This window comes from Bactrocera oleae, chromosome 5 (assembly GCF_042242935.1).
Source record: "Bactrocera oleae isolate idBacOlea1 chromosome 5, idBacOlea1, whole genome shotgun sequence".
In the NCBI taxonomy this organism is placed as follows: domain Eukaryota; kingdom Metazoa; phylum Arthropoda; class Insecta; order Diptera; family Tephritidae; genus Bactrocera; species Bactrocera oleae.
In genome coordinates this window covers 66,790,662-66,813,264 of record NC_091539.1, presented here as the reverse complement: position 1 = coordinate 66,813,264, position 22,603 = coordinate 66,790,662, and the positions used below count along the sequence as shown (strand labels likewise).

Below are 22,603 nucleotides of genomic sequence, written 5' to 3'. Positions count from 1 at the left end.
ATAACCATCGCTGTGGAACTCCTTCATTTTACAAGGTTTTCATCATGTCAAATTTAATGACAGTTCGTTGTCGCAATGAAATTGTTGTCTCATTTTTCTTACGACAATAACATTTGGCAACCTAGGTAATAAACAAATAATATAGAGTTTGTAAACATTATGTTTTCTGAAATTGACTTGTTATCGTCAATAATTTTGACATATTGTTAACTAGGCATTAGTTTGTGGCTCCTGCGCGTGCAAAGAACCAAAATGAGACTCTCCTACTGGTATGTTTCAGAATACATCATTACATTTCCGATTGAACTTTCATACATGTGTTTTAAAGAATATGAAAACTGATTTTTCCAAAAACAACAAACCAAACCCATTTTCCAACTGCATGAACATAACTTAACATTTGTATTATCACTATTGCATTGCAAGTGTGTGTATTATGTATACTTTTCCCGTTTTGAAAGTTGTTATTTTCATAATTCATGTGCGGCGAAAAATTGGTTTAAATTGAATTTACAGTTATGGAGCGCTGATTTTTCCTATGTATTCGCATATATAATTGTGCATGTGTGCTTGTTTACATGCATATACTTGCATGTGATGTAATGCATTTAGTAATTAAATATTTAAATAATACGCATGCAAAGGTAAATTTATTCCCGACGGCTTACATATTTACCGACATTAATTTTATTTGCATTAATGAGATTGAACGCTTTCACATTGACCTGCCCGAAACCGAACCTGTCATTTTGAACAATTAATCAGCGATAATTATGATTGAAATTTAATTTTTTCTTATTTATAAATTTAAAAGCTCTGCTGCAATTACTACAAAGTCTATTGTTATAAAATATATATCAATAAGTATTATAGTTGCTAAATAGCTGAATAAAACTAGTCCACATAGTGCGATCAATACTCAAATTGGTCCCACATTACCAATTCCAAATTTGGTCCAAGTTTGTCTTGAAACGAATTTCTCACAAGCAAATCATTCACCACTGACACGAATGGGTAGTAATTACTTATTAATAAGAACCTCACAATCAAGCTCCCGCAGTTTGCGGCGAGTCACTATTAATATGTGTGGCCACCTAATAGAACAGAATGCCTCTTCTATTGGCCAAAACTGTACGCTTCTAAGCGATTACTTTCATTACACGATTCGACTGTTGACAGCACTGGTTCGAATTATGGGTTTGGCCGTAGAAGAGGACCTTCTAGCACATAATTCCTTGATAATACCAACAAACACACAGCCCATTATTTTTAGGTTATCCCAGTGCGTGCGCATTTGAGATATCTGTAAGATTTATATTCTGGTTCTAGATACCGCGAAAGACGAAGGAGTTAAGATCCAAAAAAAAATTTTCTTATGATCCTCGTCTCTAGTAATTTTTTGATTAATTCATAATTATAAAAAAACATTTCAACTCATTTCAAATAAAACTCCATTGAAGCTTTATGGTTTTGCTCCCAACCGTAGTCAGTGACAACTTTACGTAATTTTTCATTAGCTATATTCACTGCATGTTCATTCCAAAACTTTGTGGTTTTCATCGCAATTCAATTGTCATACTTTTTTGTAATTTTTTAATTGTTTTTTTTTTTTTTGTTATTTTTTATTTGCCGTAGCGTTCAAAAACAGCATAACGCCGCCGGGCATCCGTGTTTGCACAAAGCACTGATTTAATTGTTTTAGTTTGATTTTCTGCTTTTTTTTCGCACCTCCAATAAAAAAAATTGGCACTGCAGAGCTGCTATGTGGTAGCATCCACTGGAGTAGAAGCAAAACAATATGTGGAATAATTGCATTCCGTTTGAGCTTGCTCTCTACATTTAGCTCGACTTGTTTGCTTTTTTTTGCAATTCTTTGTTTTGTTGTATATTTTGTTTTTGTATTTTGTGTTTTTCCTCTGGTTTTTGCTCAGCGACACACTTTTAAAGCGTTAAAGCAATATCCTGTCAAGAGTTAAATAAATACAAATGTCGATACGCTCTTACAGATATAAGTTAGCATAACTGTAAATACAAACAACTCTCGAATACGAAGTTGGTTAGACGAGAGAGCATTTTTAGAAAATTTAAATTTTTATTTGCTAAACTCTTTTGGTCTCGATAATTTAAACTCATTATCAAATTTGCAAAAGCTTTACATATTAGGGCTTCTGAAACTCAAAATCCCTAAATCAAGGGTTTTCTTCAAGGAAGGTTACTCTCCTTGATTTAAATTTGCATACGTCTAGACTCGTTAGCTTTCTTGGCTTTCACGCACAAGCTTTAATTTGTATGGAACCCATTTCGAATCATAGTATCAGGTATTTTCAGATCGTCAAAAAGATCGCGTCCGAAAGTGAAGACTAAATGTCTTTGCAGCATTCCTCAAACTGTTCCCAGATCTATGATAAGTATTTATTTTTGTAGCAGCATAACACACTTCAAAATCATTACTCTGCTCAGTTACCACGAGACAGCAGCATTATTGAGGTTATAACTGGTAATTTCTAAAGGCTGTGTGCTAGATAAAGGTTATGTATAAGATATCCAGACTTATCGCTTCAACCTTGTAGATATGACAACATCGATGCAAATGCGCAATGCTTCACCAGCGGCGGCAACGGAAGTAAGGCCAAATAGCGCACGTTAAATAAAAATCATTTGATATTCCGTTTACGTTGAGTCCATGTCGCATTCTTCCTCGCAGGCATTGTGCTTGGGAGGGAGCGGGGAGGTCATCATACGACAGCGTTGCATTTGCATTTGCCGTGTGGCGCATGTCCACGAACTGCGGCAGTTGTTAAAGTACTGCCGACAGCCGTCAGGCTTGCTCATTTACATATGCTTCAACAGGAATGCACACACACTCACACAAGCATATTCCGCTGTAATTTCATACGCGTATGAGAAGTTTTTTTTTTTTTTTGCTTTTTTTGTTGCAAAGCTGCTTCAAGTGTAGCTAGTCTTTAGCGCTGTGCGTAAACTGATTTTGCAAACTGGATTTTTTCCATTCGACACGCACACATATAGAGAGCCAGTCACTTATTTGCCGCACGCATACTTCAATGCTGGTTGACATTGAAGTTTTATATACAAGTATATGTGTATGCTAAATGTCAACTCGAGCTCGAATAGTGAATGCTGAATTAGTTGGAAACAAAATAGTTCGGGCGGAAGTAGATTTAGATTAGTGATAACACATACATATGTATGTATATACATATGTAGAAAAATATGACTCGGAAGGACTTATACTATGTATATACACAACAGGAATACCGTTAAATGGGGGCGCGCTTGAGTGGAGTCAATTCAACAGATGCGGTTTGCAGACAATTAAAGCGACAAGGAGAAACATTTTTCATTTGTATTCTGGTAAAATTCTGCGAAGATTCTCCTAAGATCCTTCCTCCTTAAAAAGTATGACCAAATTTAACTTCGATACCACAAATGTCTAGGAAAAAAAAATTAAAGACAGTTATGCTATTAGCTTTTTTAATTAAAAATTTGAGACATGTGGCAACTCAAAAATATTTTCAACTAAAAAACTTGAATTAAACTAAACCAAGCGTTTAATATCTACAATTTTTTCTAATAAATTTTACACTTGTCATTATCAATTACGTGGCAAGCCCTCGCAAAATTTTTTTTTACAGAAATCATATAGTTTCTTTGAATAATATTTATACATTTATAAATAAGATATAATATAATTATATATTAAATAATAAATTTTATTGTATGAAAATTTTAAACAGGTGGCAACTATAGTAAATATATTTCTAATACAATAAAATTTTTTAATATTCTTAAATTTGCCGATTTGATATAATTTCTCTGAATTACAATTTGAGTTTAAATGGCAAAGCCATTAAGGCAAAAATCTTTCCTAAAACAGTTTGGTTTTATTTTTATAAATATTGTATTGTACTATGTCCATAAATTTTATTGAATTAAAATTTTAATCAAGTGCAGTTCTCCCGAAATTACTTACAACTTAATCAAATTTATCAATTTCATTAATTTATAAAGAAGCGCCTTTCAATTTTTAAAATATAATTTTCGATAATATGGCAACCATTTTCAAAAATATTTCGAATTTAAATTTTTTTAAAACCATTTATTATTGAAAAAATTATTAATTTTATTCAGAACAATAGTTTTATTTAATTTAAACTTTAAACAGGTGGTAACTCTCCTTAAAACTCTTTTAATATCAATTGTATTCAATCATAATGTATTCACTTTTTTTGAAATTGTACAATCCATTCCATTTTTTAACTTCAATTTTCGATTATATGGCAACCCTTTTAAAAAATATTTCCGACAAAATTTTTTCTTAGGTTATTTGGTTCGATCCCTAACCTTGTTAATTTTATTTGTACAATCAATTTTATTGAATAAAAATTGTAAGCAGGTGGCAACTCTCCTAAAAATTACTTTCAATTCAATATAATATTATATATTAACTTTATTCAATTTGTAAAGTTTATATAATTTTTTTAACTACTTTTCATTAAAATGGCAACCCTAAAAATATTTTCGAGAAAAGTTTTTTTTAAAACTGTGGTTTTATTTCTATGAATATTGGAACTTCATTATTATTTTAAAATTCTACGGAACTTTAATTTTAAACTTGCTCATCCACTTCTCTTAAAACTTAACTTCAGTGAAGTCAAAACTCAACTTCAGTAAATTTATAGTAAAATCTCTCCGAATCCAAATTTAAAACTATTCATTCAGGAAAAAAAATCTACAGACACTTTATTGAAGGATTTATATAACTGTAAATAAGTTCAGGAGTAGATAAAAACACACTCTCCAACTAAAATTCCTAGGAGCTTTCGGCTTCCTAATTTACTCAGTGGCAGCTCAGTACCGCTAGTAATAAACAGAGCTAGGACCTGGCGTTTGCGACTAGCATACAAACTAAAGTTCAATAAGCGCTAAGCCGCAGCCAAATTTGCGTAAGTCCCTGTGAAAATCGCGTAAATCTTCGAGAACAGATTAGTAATTAGTAAATTAAACTAGGATTAAGTAGAAAAACTGCTTTACTGTTTCTTTCCCCATATTGGTTCAACTATTGGCGCACTTCTCCCACACAGAGACTTTCATGCGCCCAAAACTTTAAATGTCACACCGAAATATGTTGAAATCCTTGAGCGAATCAGCCTTCAAACCATTTCAGTCTGTAAGCCACTTTCATTGGCATTTTACCAATCTTGCATGAATTTTATTCGACGAACGTGCAACGCCGACGCCTTTGATACGCACATTTAGCCCTAAAGGCTTGTCAGTACGTGAGAGACAAATGCTTTGAATATGCTCTTCCTGCTATGCTTTTTTCTTAATTTATTCATATGCAGCGGCGATATATAAAAATAACGGTAAAATATATGAAAAATGTGTGCAATGCAAGTGGCTTAAAAATATTTTTGAGCGAACATAGATGGCTGCGCCTTTATTTTTGTTTTTGTATTTTTTTTTATGCATAATTTTCTGTTCTTTTCTTTTTATACGCCCCGAAATATCAAGCGTTGAGGCGTGGCTCAGCATATTCTTAGATAATTTATGCGTTTAAGTGCGTTGAGGCAGAAAATTTCGTTAGCCGCACTCAAAATGAATGAATATGCAATTTGATCACCGATATACCGTCAGGATGGCAACGCCAAGTTAAATGCCTATACATGTACATAGATATGTGTATGAACTCACAAATTTGGTGAAATATTTTTATGAGCTGTGGTGTGGGCGAGCGACGATGCGGTAGACTACACACCTGCCAGCGAATTTTGTACCGTCACACCCACGCACACCTGAGAATGTACCTATGTGTGGGTTTGCATATTTCAACGCTGCTGTGTATTGAATTCGCTTTTATATATTTTTATGTGCCGCAACACAGACGATTAGCACTAAAAAAGCGAAAAATATGAATATTAAATGATGGCTGCGAGAGAGAAAGATATTTTTCGGCGAAGCAGGAACATTTTCGGCGAACGACAGCCAAGTAAAAGATATGCAAAATATGGAGAAAGAGAAGCATTACAATGTCAAAGGCTAGTAAATCATAATAAAAGTTTCAAAACAACAACAGTAAGTAAAGAAAAAGTGGTCACATAAATACTTATTCTATTAAATAAACTGGTAAAGTGAAATGTGGGAGGAAACTGAGCGGCGGAAAAAGGTGAATATTTTAGTTGAATAAAAAAAAATATATGCATATATATATCTATATACACACTTATGTGCATTTAGTAATTGCATCGCATTTTGATGAATTTATTATTTACTCAAGACAAAACTTTACAGACATCTTCAGAGAACTTGCTCACACGCACATATATGTACACACACAAAATAATAGCAGGAAAAGTAAAACGGCCTGGCATAATTTCGAAAGTCAATATTTATCATTATCAAACATAAACTTTTCACTCAAAATTATGAAAATTGAAGAAACTGATCTTCAAGCTTAACTATTTTATATACGGAGGTGTATAGGGTGTATAATTACTATGAATTTATTGTATGAAAACAACAATGTTCACAAAAAAATAAGCCAGGTAAGCGCTCTATGTGGATTAAATAGCTTCGACTAATCAGTTGGAAACCAACATATCAGCTATTCTGGAAAAAGATGATGATTACTCTGATCTAAGAATAGATTATGAAACGAAACAAATGAATAACACATATTTAATTAATGCCATCAATTTAGTTGAGTTAATTTTTCAAACAGGTGGCAAGCTTTCTTTACAATATATCCGGCAGACAACTTTTTGAAATCTGTCTAGTTTGATAACCATATTGTAAAAACTCTACAATTAAAAAAAAAATTAAAAATTATGAAGGGTGGCAACTCTCTTCAAAAAAATATTCACAGTTTGAAACTTACCTGAACATTTTTCGTTCATTACCCGCATTGTTTCATCAAGTGTGTTGTATTAAAAATTTTAGACAGCTGGCAACTATATTTAAAAATATTTCATATATGACAACCCCTTTAAAAATATTGTCAGTCAGCTCAATAATTTTTAGTTTGATACCCGCGCAGTAATAATTCGTCTACATAAGCAATTTTGTTGCACATAAATTTTCGGAGAGGTGGCAACACTTATCAAAAATATTTTCAATTGTAATCTGTCAATCTAAAACTTTTGACTTAGTTTTCCAAATTATTTTATTTTATACAAATTCGTTCGACTGACAACTTTTGTACAGATGGTAACACTACTAAAAAGCGATTTGAACTAGTGGCAATATTCTGCAAAAACTATTTTCAGCTGTAACCCTCAGTCTAAAACACTTCAGTTAGCTACCCAAGCTATTGAAACTATTTAATTTGATTCTAAATGTTCTGACGCAAAATTTTTAAAGCAGATGGCAACACTCCTCTAAAGCACTATAAACCGTAATTTTCCCTAAACATCTTTAGCTTGATATGCTCACTGTAGTGTTTATCATAAAAAATGTCGATTCAAAATTTTAAAACAGGTGGCAACCTTTAATGTCTTTTAAACCATCCAAATAATTGAAACAAGTGCAGTATTCGTACTAATGGCTTTGTATAGCTTCAAGAAGAATTAAAACATTTCAAACTGTCATCTGAAACAATTAATAATTTCAAATTGAACTGCAACAAAGTTCAATTTCTGCAATTAGAGCAACATTTAAACCCTACACCAAAGAAAATAACCCAATAATGATTATTTATTAACACAAATACTGTTTTCGACCACTTAGGCGTAAACTGGCGCAGTCAATTGAAGCATTTAAGCATAACTTGTTAAGCTGTCGTTACTTGTATATGTATACCGTTATGTCCCAAGAGAGTCAGCACACTTGAAAGACGTTTGATAGCCAGCTGAATATGAGTGGCGCTAACAACAGCAACATAAAGCACACTAAAATCGCCGCTTCTCAAATAAAGTGACCGTGAAAGTACAACAAATAAGCACAGACACAACAAAAATAACCAAAAGCGACAAAATAATTCACGCAACAAATATGAACAAATATTCCAGAAAGCTATAAGAGAAATGGAGAGTTAAAATGCCAGTCAATTGGTTACGTGCCATAGAAGCTAAAGTTTAAAGGCGAGCACTTGGCGTCATTAATGCGTTAGTGCGTGAGTTCGTGAGTGCGTGAATGTGCTGATGAATGAGTTACTTGAAGCGTTTGTAGAGTGCTGAACGACCGCACGGCTCACTGACATACACACTGTTTCACTGACTAGTGTAATAACCGCCTGACTGGCAGCTTGACCGCGTATATTCTTGTAGAATAGATGTGAAGCTCACACGAGAACGTGTGCGTGTCGCACTCTAATTCCAACAGTTTGTTATTAAGTGACCATTTGACTCTCTCGCCTGTTTGCCTATGCTTGACAAGCCGCTTGTTGGCTTGATGACGGCTATTTGCTGCTTTCACTTGTGGAATTTTTCAATTGCTCGACCTTTCAGCATACTTAGCACGCACTTGTTTAGACTGGAGGGATTTAGTGTACCTACATAAGTATATTTATACCCAGAACAGGGTTTATTAACTTTGCCACGAAGTTTGTGACACGCAGTAATAAACTTTGAAGACACTATAAAATGTATACGTGTATATAAATAATCACGGTGACGAGTTGAGTCGATTTAGGTATGCCAGTCTGTGTGTCCGTCTGTCTGTATATACGCGAACTAGTCCCTTAGTTTTTGAGATATTGATCTAAAATGTTGCACACATTCTTTTTCCCCTATAAGCTACTTATTTGTTGGAAAGGCCGCTATTGCACCACTATAGCATGAACCTGTCATACAAACTGAACGATCAAACTCAAGATCTTATATGGAAAACGTTTTTATTTGAAAATATGTATCCACGAAATTTCGTTTATATTATTTCCCAAAGAAACGCTACGATTTCTGTAGAAATTGTATAGATCGGAATACTAAAGCATCTAGCTGCCATACAAACAGAACGATCAAAATGAAGTCACTGTATGGAAAACTTTTTTACTTGAAAAGATATCTTTACGAAATTTGGCATGGATAACTCAGAACAAGAATATAATATCCGCAGATTTTATTTAGATCAAACCACTTAAACAAATGGCTGCCATAAAAACTGATCAATCAAACTCATGTTCTTGTATGCAAAACTATTTATAGTTGCTATGAAACAAGCAACTGTGAAGGGTATTATAGCTTCGTTGTAGCTGGATATTCTTGCTTTATATTAATATCATTGCTACATACATACATAGTACATATATATTTATAATACAAAGTCCTCGCTTAAAACATAGTTATAAGGAAAAAAATTATGCTTTACAAATTTGCGCTCATCATATATAATTTTTCTGTGAATTTTAACATAAAAATTTCCAGAAATAACAGTAAATCGTATATATATATATAACACGCACTTTCTGCCGGACATTTCCAAAGTTATCAATGCAATAAATTTTCCACAAATCACCAGCGGATATGACAGCTTTAGATTATCGCAACCGACAGCAGTGTACTCGGACAGTAATATGCGCACACACACACACGCATACATACATATATGCACGCATTACTACACCCACACCTACACGTATATACACCACGCAACCCAATGGGCTTCGCGCACTTGCCCACATGCAGCGAGCACTCTCATATTCCATAAAGGGCAAAGTACATACAGCGTTTTTTGCAGTTGTTGTTGTTGCTTTTATTCATGTGCGCCACAGTTGGATATTGGCGTCAACATTTTTCAATACAATCAGGCATATTGTCACAATTTTTCAAAAGCGACCCACACACACACACATATCTACACAACTACACCCACACACGCGTACACAATGACAAATGACCAGTTGCTGCTTTTGTTTTTGCTTTATTGCTGCTCGCCATGCTTACGTAGTTTTCTCAGGGCCTCAGTTGGACGACAGGCAATTCCCTTCAAATGAAGCGAAACCGAAAGAGTTGCGAAAATTTGTTGTGTTCGGTCACTTGAAAGCGAGCAATACTACTAATATATACATATATATATATACACACACACACGCAAACACTTGCGTGTCCATGTGCGCATAGTTTGTGCTCAGATTGGGGATTTACGCGTTTGTGCGACATTGCCAGCAGCTGTTGTCTCTTTTGTACAACAACAAAATGAACCGGGTGGCAAAAGGCTATAATCTTAAGCGTGTTTTGGCTTTGATTGACCCTTATTTATTGTCGTATAAATTGTTTAAAAATTTCAATTTTATGCAATTGAATTATGAGAATAATAAAGTAGCAGACGGGAAAAGAATTAAAGAAGAGCACTACAATGCGTGCTCTGACCTTACTGTTTGCAGTAACTGAAATTCTTTGCATAAAATTAGGCGTGAGTATTCATATAATTTCGTTCATATTGCGATAGGCTAATCGTACTTCTCAAATGTTTTATTCACTTCCCAATGCTAACCTGTTTTCTAAATATTATATTGTGATATGATATTTTTCATATATTAATTAAGTGTTTGCTTTCGCGAATGAACAACAAGCTTAAGAAAATCGTATTACGATGATTGCTTTACATAAGTGTGGCAGAAGCGTAAGTGAAATTTATGAGCTTCTGTGAAAAGAGTCAAAACTGGGACAAAAGTGTAACAGCGGAATGTTTTAGAAGGCATGGTAAAGCAGTTATGCAATAATCTCTTTTATGGAGAACATTGGATCTTCCAGCAAGACCTTAGACTTTTAGCAGGACGATTGATCGAAAGGTAAAAAAAGGTTGTTGACTTAGCAAAAGGTAAATAAAAGGTTTATTGACCCAATTAAACGTAGAAAAGAGTCATTCACCCCATAAAATGTAAACAAAAGGCCTATTGACCTCAAATATAAATGAAGTTTGTTGACTTGGCTAAAGGTAAACAAAAGGGTCATTGACCCCATAAGATGTAAACAAAAGGGCCATTGACCTCAAATATAAAAAAGGTTATTGAATGTAAACAAAGGTTGTTGACTTGGCTGAAGGTAAACAAACGGGTTTGTAGGGTCAATCAAAATGTAAAAAAAGGTTTATCGACCTCAAATAAAAAAAAAAGGTTGTTGATCTGGCTAAATATAAATAAAGATTAGTTAAAGGTAAACAAAAGGGTTCAATACTATTCCAGAGCACAAATATCCAGCAGTCGCTTAAAAGTAATACTAAAATTTTTGGTTCGAGCATCTTCGTCAATACCAATGAAAGCTGTATGCTGCTATTGAACAATGGCCGAATACTCTGAGGACTTATGTGAAAGCATAAGGTGACCATTTCGAATACAGTTTTGTACATGGCTCACTTAGTACTCGCATTATTAAATAAAATTACTAATAAAAAAAAAATTATCAACAGGCCTTCAACTTGTAATATAACTTATGGTAGAACCAAATAGATCGAGAAAAAGGGCGCCATTTAGTGTTAAAAAAGGTTTCAAAAGAGAAAATTAATATATCTTCACTGAAGAGTAGAAATCGCACTAGATGAGTTGATGACATTGGAATCTTAGAGGTTAACTAAAACCCCATTTGGGGAAAAAGCTAATTTTCATCGAAGTCGTCTAGCTATAAACCCAGTAAAAGAGAAATTTTGTACAAAACAAAGAAGTCGCGTTTGTCTGCACTTAAAGCAAGTAAAATAAAAATTACTGTATCGGTTAAAAAATAGCAAAAGTTGAAATTTCAATAGGGGGACACTTGATCAAAATCCGTTAAATAAAATAAATATTAGTAAGTATATGTGTATTGCTTTCTTTATTAACGCTGTTTGCGATTACATATTATTTAATGTGCCTATTTCATTGGAAGCATACTGTACATAAGTTCAAATATGCTTATTTATTAAAAAAAAAAACACTTACATCAAGCAGATCTTATTACGTAACTTTTTTATCACATATTTACATGCACATATGTGAGTAAGGTATGTGTGTGACTAGCTCAATAATTAAGTGGTTTTACTACTGTTATCAGAACTAATTAGAATATGAAGCAATGCATTTAAGTCTAGTAAGGAAAAAAATCGATCAGTGTCTAACGTAAAAACAACATTTCAGCAAATATATTGTATTTACTATATCCACTGTGCCGTTTGTAATCTCAAACTATTTAATTTTAAAGTGAGAAAGATTCAAACCAAATAAAGTGAAATTCAAAATTTAATTTAATTATGAAGCAGATAAATTAAAAAAAAAATTAAATAAGTTATAAAATTAAATGAAATTAAATTAAACTTACTAATCAGATAAAAACTATAAAAAAATAATAATAAAATTAAATGAAATTAAATAAAGTAAAATAAAATAAAATAAAATTAAATTAAATTGAATTAAATTAATTAAAATAAAATAAAATTTAATTGAATTAAATTAATTAAAATAAAATTAAATTGAATTGAATTAAGTTAAATAACATAAAACAATATTAAACTAAATTAGCTTATACTAAAATTAAAAACTAAATTTAGTAACTATTTTAGTATTTAAATAAAGTGTAAATAAAAAATGTATGAAACAAATCTATATAAGTTATCAAAAATTCGTTTGCAAACATTAAGTGCAGGTATTATGAATAAAAAAAAGTATTTTAAATAAATTAAAAACAAGAAAAAACGTTAACTTCGGCTGCCCTGAAGCTATAATACCCTTCATTGGTTCAAGTTTTTTGAAAGATCTTGATTTCAATCATTCCTGAATACATTTTGTTAAATAAAAAAGTTTTATTTACAAGAACTTGATTTTGATGAGTCAGTCTGTATGGTAGCTATATGCTAAAGTAGGCCAATATCGACGGTTCGGACAAATGTGCAGCTTCTTGGGGAGAAAAGGACGTGTGCAAAATTTCAAATCGATATCTCAAAAGGGACTAGTTCGCGTATATACGGACAGACAGCTTGTCCCACATGCATAATTTCTAGGGTGTTACAAACATTAATAGGGGGGTTATAAACTTCGTTGCAAACATACCATTTTCAGGGTATAAAAAAACAACATAATTTTTTTGTCAACTTACACTTTTGCGAATTGCTTTTGGTTTTGAGTATCCAATTAAGATAAGCGCCGTATTGAAAAATCTCAACTAATAAAACAGAGTATTGCGCCGAATTCACACATGATTGTCATATAAATAGCACACTTTGTAGCGCATAGTTAGAAACATCGTTTGCAGATCGCGACAGAATAAAGATAAGTTAGCGTAGCGCTATGAGGATAGTTCACTTAATTTCAATTTGGTGTCTACTGCGCAGCAGCGCCGCATTGGAGGCGACACCACAGGATTACCTGGACGCGGCACAAGAGATAGCCGAAGGCTTGATAGCGAGCTCCCCAGGACCATTGCGAGCCGACTACTTTTTCAGAACGATAGAAAACTTGATCGTAGGTTTGCCAACAGTAATTGCATATCAGGTAGCAAACGCTGTTTGTAAGTATGACTTTGAATCTAAACAAAGTTGAAATGTGCACATAATTTACGATTTGCAATTCTAAGGCGCCACGGTAATTGCCAGGGGCAAGGACCAACGCAACGCTATAAACCACAGCTGGAGTATATTAAGTTACAGTTGCGTACACCGTGCGACAAGCGTACATATCCTATAGAGGATCTCAGCGGTCTGCTTGAGGATCCGGATTTTGATCCGAACAAAAAGACCGTTATATTCTCAACCGGTTCGACTACCACGGTGAATAATGAACGCCATGACGCTATGGCTAAGGCATACAACTGTCGCGGTGACACTAATTATCTGGTAATAACCTGTAAATTCTATTTCTGTATAATCTTAACGAAATAATAACTTCATAGGCGCTGGATACTGGCGAATACATAAATACGCTCTATATTTGGTCAGCACAAAACACAGACACAATCGGTAAATATCTCGCTGAGGCCATTCAAAGTCTCATCGAGTTTATAGACGTAGACGACTTGCACGTGATGGGTCACAGCTTGGGCGCACAAATAGTAGGTTCAGCAGCGCGTCACTATCCCCAGTTGACGGGCAACAGCTTACCTTACGTGACCGGTTTAGATCCCGCTTTACCGTGCTACAACGAAGGTGAGGTCCTCACCACCATCTCGGCAAGCGATGCCGAATTCGTTGACATTATACATACAAATGCTGATGCTAACGGACAGTATCAAGCTTATGGCAATGTGGATTTCTATGTTGGCGGTAAATTTCTTATTCAGAATGCCTGCAGAACTCCGCAATGCTCACATGAAATCGTTTGGAAGTACTACGCGGAGTCGGTCTATCCCAATAATGAGCGCGATTTTCTGGCAAAGCGTTGCAACACACTGTATAGCCTGCAGGATGGTAGATGTAATGGTTCTGAGTTTCCTATGGGCTATGCTGTGCCACATTTCTTAATTGGCAGTTATGTGCTTGATGCGAATGATGAGAAACCCTATGGCAAAAATCCTACGGCGGAGTATACAGATCCTGATAATTCGCCCTGTGGCGCTTGTTCTTTTGCCAGCACTTAAGGAAGAGGTTCCATTTATATATCGTTAATATTCGAACATATAAAAATTTTGTTATATACTGTATTTTTTAGGTTGTATGGAGTCGGGATAAATATATAATAATTTAAATCAGTTTAGTGAATGTTCGTTTTAATAATGTCAAATAAACACAAAAAGCCGAAGTTTGCGGAAGTCAAAAAATTCTCACGATCGCTATCGAGCACAGTTCACTCATCTCACCGCAAAAGCTCATTAAGTTTAAAAACGGTTTATGGCTACAAGGCACATCGAAATAAGTATACCGCAGTCTACAGCTTCCTGCAGTATTGAGAGCTTTTAATAAGAGACCCAAAAATTCGAGTTCGTTTACAGATTTAAATTGGATGGGTTGCTGGCGAAGATATACCTCCATTTGTCGCAATATGATAGACCAAAAATATTTCGTATCTTTCCAAATCTTCTCTAAAAGGTTTAGTAAAAAGAAATTCATTATATTCAGCAATAGAGGCTTTAGTAAGCTGCATCTCGTGTTGTATTAGTACGATGCAGTTATGTTAGATGGCGTTAGAAAGATGTCGTAATATTGTTTGAGCACGTGTCAAAGGTTAACACAAGTAAAGCGAAAATATGACATTTTGCAGTTTTTTTTCGATAAAGGCGAAAACGCAAGCCAGGCATGGAATTTGTGTTAGTTTGTATGGTGCTGATACTGTAACAGCCAATCACAGGAAATTTCGGTTTCGTCGATTCCGTTTCTTTAATTTTGACATCAAAGAATCATCGCAATCTGGAAAGATGTTTAATGAAAATATCGAAGAGATAATGGAAACCGCTGAATCGCAACAAAATCAATATAAAAGTGGGTCAGTTATGACTGTACTATCAACAATTGGACTGTTTAAAGAAAGAAATCGCATAGAAGCGGCCAGCTTGGCTCAATGGGAGAAGAATAATGCCCCAAGAGAAAGAAAAGGCCACGGCACATAGTTGTTGAGTCGAGAAGATTGCAGCATCTGTCTCGAAAGTTTCAAAAGTATCTTAGGAGTTTATGTGCAATAAGGCTACCTCATATGAAAATTTAAAGTATTAAAAACATCTAATTGTACAAAAATTATACCAAAACGGAACTTTTGGACCAATTTGAGGTTAGTTACACTAGATTAAATACGAATAGAAGTTATTTCACATAAATATCTTAGGTTGTAGACACCAGTGCTTAACCTAAATCACTAGAAGTCTACTGAATCAATATATAAGCATTTGAATGTGGGAAAGTTAGATCGTAGTAGCACCAGACCCTTCAGGTCTATATTTGCATTTAATTATAGTTATTAACCATTTCTACAAAGTTTCTTTACATTGACCTGCCGTTGAACGCGCAAATTCTTTATTGTGCAATTTTGTACACACATACATTTGCCCCTTTAGTATACAGTTATATGGGGCAACAACTTGAGTAAGGTTAGCCACTGAAAATGAAAAGAATTTTCTTGTTGTACTCGTGTCTGTGAACCTCTCATACCGACTCTAAAGCGCATTTTCTCAATGTTGCAAGCATTCCTCAAGCAAATAAATCATGCAAAAATCGAAAATTATGAAAACTAAAGCAATATCAGACAGAAGGGGGTTATGAAATAGCAGCGATTCTTGCGTCATATGTTGCAAAGTGCGTTGGATGCAATTCTCTCGTGGCCATGAGCGATGCCACATGGCGTATGAGTAACATTTTGTGATGAAAAATGGCAATGCATTGCATATTTGCTATTTTATTTATGCAATGCAACTACATTATATATTTTTGCATTTATTGTGCGCATAAATTATCGCCGCTAACTGTATGTGTGTGTGTGTGTGTGCGTGCGTTTGCTAGTTGTAATCACATGCGCGCTTTTGTTAAACAATTTGCATGTATTTGCAAATAAGAAGATTATTCGCAATTCAAAATTACAGAGCCACGCATCCGCTGGCAATTCGCTGTGAATTTGCGGCACTTTTACGCTACACGAGCGCTCGAAACGCAGCCGAGGCCATACACTTTCACTTCAAGCTACAGGGATATATGGCGTACATGCAAAAGTGTGCGTGCGTATGTGTGTGCGCTTAGCTCGTTTGGCTGACATGTGCGCATTGAACTATCATCACAGTTGTGCGTATGTGTACGTGCTAGCGTGTATTTTCAAAACTCAGCCACTCTAAGTTGCGGTCGTTGCCTTGGATGTGCACTTTCTTGCCTGTTTTCCGCCTTCTTCATCTACTTTTTCACCTGCTCCTTCCTCCTCGCTTACGTTTTCCTTCCGCCAGCTTCGTTCGCTTGCAATGTAAATGAGCGTAACTTGAACTTGAGTGTTTGTCTGGTGTAAGTGAGATTTCCTACACAGCACACACACACTCGCAGTCACAATAACGCACACATACGCAAATGTCTTCGCAAATTTCATTGCTTGCTTCTGTTTATTTGTTTATTTATCAGCGCGCCGAGTGCAAATTCACAATCTTCACATTTACTACTTGAGCGCAACTAAAGGACTTTTTATTAGCGCGCACTTGTTGTTGTTGCTCTTCGCCCTATTATGTTCGTTGTTTGTCGTGAAAGCGTTGTTTTTTGGTTTCGCACGTGAACTTTACTTTATAACTGTACGTGCTCTGAGCGCATCGTGTTGGCTACAATGTGTATATACATATAAATACATATATATATTAGGGTGGAGCGAAAAACTATTTTTTTTAACATCTAGAGGCGGCCCTTTACCTTTTAAAGTAAATTTCGAGGTAAAATTTTTATTTACTAACAAACTTTTGATAAGTGTTTTAGAAGCTGTGGAGCGTGCTCTTTCTGGCCAATTAAAAGTTATCAGCTTAAAAAAAATTTTGTGATCATTATTGAAGTTTTAAAAAAAATCTTAAACGACAACATGCTTTTCTTAAGCGTTAAAATAAATTTTGAGTCAAAAACCGTCACATTCGGTAATTTTTATATAATTGTAAAGAATTTAAACCAAAAAAAATTTTTTTTTCCAAAAAAATTTTAACTCGAAATTTACTTTAAAAGTGAATGAGAACCTCTAGATATTAAAATTGTTTTTTCCCTAAAATTTTCTTTTTTTTAATCTACAAATTTTACACTTAGGCTAAGCAAAACAAAAAAAAAAATTTCGCACCACCCTAATATATATATATATATATATATATACACGTATGTATATGTGTTTCATTGAAATCACGATGTAATTAAATTTACATAAAATCAAATGCAAAGAATTAATACAATTAAATAGAAATTTAATGAAAGCAAAAACGTTGCTGCATTGCCTTTATCATCATCGCTCTCTCCTGCTAATTCTCCATTTCCCTCTATCTCTCTCTTTTTCACTCAGTCGCTTATTGACACTTTTTCTTTTTTATATGGATAGTTTCGCTTGGCTTTTAATGCGGCATCAGCAGCCCGCTTGTTGTTTAAGTATGTATGAGTTCGGCTGATTGCTTCCGTTATTTACTTACGGTTTGTTATTATTTTTTTTTCACTCAATTTTGTTTTTTTCTTTTGTGGTTAGGCATTGCGGCATTGCTCGGCAATCATCGACTTAATGCATTGTCAATAAAGGATAAGTGAGTATTGAGAGAGTTCATCAAAAGCGCAATCGAATGGATAGGGTTTATAGGGTGCTGAAAGGGGTCCCCAAGTAATTATATATTTATGGTATATGTTACTTGTATAAATGTACTTTTGCAAAGCGTATGCAGTTGAGATGGAGTTGTGTGGACACAGCGATTTTAGGACCCATTCTGCTCTACGGTGCAGTAGAGTGGTGGACAGGCTTGCGGAAACCTACCTACCGCATGTAAATGGAAAGCGTTTAGAGGCTCGCTGTGCGGTGAATAATGGGACCACTAAGAACCACTCTAACGGCAGCTTCTGAACAACTAATAAACCTGCCACCTATAGAATCTCTTCACTAAAAAATCCGCAGCATAATTGGCGGGGCGACATGTAAAGCCTTCGGGCATAGCACGCTGCGTAATGGCGGTCTAGCAAACACTGACTACATGATACCACTTTTTAATTTGGAAAGAAGGTTTTGAGTAAACAGTAAAAAGGATGGTTGACGTAAAGGCATGTTAGCTACGCGTAACACATTAAATATTTATACGGATGGCTCAGCCAAGCAGCAATCGAGGCAGTAACCTCGTATCACATATCGACCAAAAGCAGCGTAGCAGTGGAAAGTGTCGCCAGGAACTAGCGACTTCACTTCTACTGGGTGCCATGTCACAAAAGCATCGATAACAATGAGATAGTGAACGGAATTGCCAAGAGTGGTGTATGAATCTCATCTGATAACGTGACCGACCTTGGTAAATACATGCATTGTCTTTACAATGATCTGGACAAGAGCATTACACGGAAGCTTTAAATTCGATGAAATAAGTTATCGGATTGCAAAACTGCAAAAAGCATGGGCAAAGTTGTGAATCAAAAAAGCACAAAGTTACTACTCACTCTTGATAGAAGAGACTGTGCGAACATAGTTGCAATACTCACTTTGGTGGCGGCAAACGCCTGAAAAATGAGGCTGACAGATCGAGAAACCTCCAGGAAGTGTCACGAGCAAGACACCCGCGAAACAATAGAGAATTTTGGAGCTTGTCAAGTTTTTTTTTATATAACAAATTAGGATTGTTCAGATTTTGTTGATCCATAGATAGATATTCAGAGAATATGCATCGCAAGTTTCAAGTCCTCCTATTTCCAATCACCTATTTAGAACTTGAGCTTTCGTGACTGTCTTTATTGAAATATTTTTTAATAGCTAGATTATCGAAATATGAAAAACCGTTGATTTTAGATTTTCTGTAATTTTTTAGACTAGAATATCCCTAAGCAAATAAAATCAAATAATTTGAGAGTATTTGACTTTAGATGTCGGAAGCGTATACACAATTAAAAAGTAGAATTACGGTGTGCTGAAAGAAAACTGACACATTTGAGAGAAAGTGCTGACACTCCAACGAGATGAAATGTTGTGAATTTAATTGTATCACACCTTTATTAATTTTAATTGTATCATTTTTATCTACACTCAAATGTTTTTATAAATTTTCTCCAAAACTTAAATTTTAAACGTTTTCATTAGTTCGACTACAACTGTCATTAAATTTGACTAATGAAAACGACACAAAATTAAAAAAAAAATTATATTAAAAAGTTATTTTTTACACAGCGAAATTCGCTCAAAGTAATTTTAAAATTTTTTCAAAAAAATATTTATATAATATATTATATGATTAATATATTTATTTCAATGACAGTTCCACGAGCGCGTTTTGGGTGCCAAAACTCCCCCAAAATCGGTGAATTTTAATTCAAATTCAAAAAAGTTTACAAAGTAATAACAGTATTTTAAATATTATATGTTAGAAGGAAAAACTCTCCCCCAGAAATACAATCTGTATCCGCCACTGATTTAGTTTATAATAAATATAATACTTTTTTTTACAGAAATCGGTATCTACACATGCCATTATAATCCAACAATAAATCAAAAACACTCACAGGACGTGACTATGATAATATATATTTTTCATTAAAAAGTTTAAGCAATCGTGACTTATATACTGACTTCGGTGCAATCAATGTGGTAAATAAGTACGCTGTTGTAAAATTATAGTGAGAAAGAAAACATTTATACGGTGTTTCTTAACATGATGTAATAAATAAGCTTGTTGTTAATAAAAAAAATATTATATTATATACTAATAAGATAATGCCATTTCATTCATCTGGATAACGCTCTGCCACAAAGGGTCTTTTGATTAATTTAAAACTGAAGATTAAACGCCTTGGTTCAACTTTTCCCAAAAGCGGGTTTTAATTTTCGCACCCACAAAAGACAAGCTATTGCTTTAAATATTCGAGCTTATGAAAAGAAATATCGTGTTGTTAGTTAAACGGGACTTCGTATAGAGCTCGCGCTGACAGTTCGATTTTTTAGAAAAAAAAATTTGCGAAATGAAATTTTTATATTTTATAACGATTTTTGCTATTTTACATACCCAAAAGAGATTGGTATACCCAGAAGCTTCCATTTACAATACATTCGCGTATGTGGTTCCAGCGCTACCTCTGAAACTTGCCACATCCACTATAAATCTTGTTTGTGAGTTATTGAAGAGGTAGATGTCTGCAAATTGAAAACACTGTACATAATGCATTCATTTTAGGTACAAAATTCATCGACCATATCAAAAGGCAAATATCCGACAAACACGCAGCGAAGTTGGAGAACATCAAGATTCAGTTTCGTACCGCTTGTGATAAGCGAGAATATCCTATAAGCGATCTCAGTGGTTTAGCAGCTGATAAAGATTTCGATCGTAATAAGAAGACGGTCATTTAGGCGACCGGCTGGACTACGCAAGTGAATAGTAGTCAACACGACATACTGGCCAAAGCTTACAACTGTCGTGGAGACACCAATTATTTGGTACTGAACTCTATGTTGCTATTCAAACTCGCGTTAAATGAAATGTTTTACTTTCTTCCCACACAAAAAGGCGCTAGATGTCGGCGACTACGAGCAGAAAATGTACATTTGGTCCTCACAGAACACCGACACGATTGGCGGATATGTCGCCAAGGCTGTGCAGAGGCTGCTCACTTTTGTAGACGTCGCGAACTTGCATTTGATGGGTCACAGTTTGGGCGCACAAATAATGGGCTCGGCGGCGCGTCACTATCGCAATTTGACTGGCAAAAGTTTACCCTACGTGACCGGTTTGGATCCTGCTTCACCGTGCTTTGGCATACACAAGGAATTGACTACACTTTCATCGAAAGATGCTGACTTTGTCGATATCATCCATACAAATCCTGGTGTTCTCGGTCAATACGAAACTTATGGACATGTTGGTTTCTATGTCGGTGGTAAAAACCCTATACAAGCCGGTTGTAAAACGCTAACTTGTTCGCATAGCATTGCCAACAAATATTATGCGGAGTCGATTTATCCAAATAACGCCCGCAACTTTATTGCAAAACAGTGTGCGTCAATGAAGCGTTTTAATTGCAACGGCGTGGAGACTGTGATGGGTTATGCGGTTTCTCATGATGCGAGAGGCATATTTAAGCTGGAGGTAAATGCTAAATCGCCGTTTGGTAAAAATGCAAGTATAAATTATACGGACCCCAAATTGTCAAACTGTGGCAGCTGCAATATTGCAAATCAATAAAGTTCTATAAACAGTTCGATATTACAACAAGTGTAATATAAGACTATGTTTATCTACTAGAAAGCTCTCAAAGGCGTCTTTTTATCCTGCCGGTATTCTATTTTTTGCTTGGGAGAACTTTTGATGTCATAAATTATATACTTAAACTGCGGTACCGGCTTTAAATAAAGAACTAAGAGGCTCGGAATTGAATTAACTTGGTTCGCAAAGCACCACCGAATCTTTCTTCCATTCGGTTCATCTTCCAAAGCTTCAACAATCACTTAAGTTCGCTCAGTTTTCTGTCACTTTAAAGCTCATAGTTTGCGTTCGACAAAGTAATTGTGGCTATAACCTCGTTATCAAAAGCTTCTGCAAAGAAACGGAATTTACTGATATCCTCACTTTTTTTTCTCATTTACTTCTCTAATTTAACAGTGACATATCACTAACTGTGCTTATCACGACAAAAAATTTTGACTTATTTAGTGAGAAAGCGTAGATTTCCGAGTTAGTTCTTCGTCAACATGCATATATGGTATGTACGTCCATCTTTCGTGAGAGCGATTCAATATATTTTTTAAAATTATTTAAAAATTTAGATAAAAATACCTCACTTTTTCAAATATAAATTGAAACCCCATAATGACTATTCACACTCGAGAAATTTATCAAGTTAAATAGAGACAGTTTTTTTTTAACACTTTTGTTATATGAACTTATTAATCGAAAACACAGGTGGCACTGAAAATGTAATAAAATGGTAAATTCGGTAAATTTTTGTATCGATAAGAATCGTAATCGAATTTATAGATGTAAGTTATGACCATGTCTGTAGAAAACACTTTTCTCGAAGCGATTTGAACACTAATAGCATTGGTATCGGTGCATACTTTGAGAAGGTCCCTTTGGAAGGTCAGATTTTT

The 22,603-nt window shown here is 34.6% G+C and overlaps 2 protein-coding genes and 1 pseudogene across 2 annotated transcripts in view; 2 read left to right on the top strand and 1 right to left on the bottom strand.

The window, feature by feature from the left end:
• The window catches only part of LOC106624506 (inactive dipeptidyl peptidase 10), a 241,150-nt gene that overhangs the window by 193,041 nt on the left and 25,506 nt on the right, over positions 1–22,603 (bottom strand). The gene's annotated exons all lie outside the window — the stretch shown is intronic.
• LOC118683041 (vitellogenin-1-like) lies at positions 13,185–14,535 on the top strand (annotated as a pseudogene).
• Positions 20,391–21,770, top strand: LOC106625286 (vitellogenin-1). Its single transcript, XM_036368606.2, is given in 3 exon segments — positions 20,391–20,626; positions 20,691–20,953; positions 21,024–21,770. Coding segments are annotated over 3 exon segments (1,086 nt in total). The 5' UTR covers positions 20,391–20,478; the 3' UTR covers positions 21,699–21,770.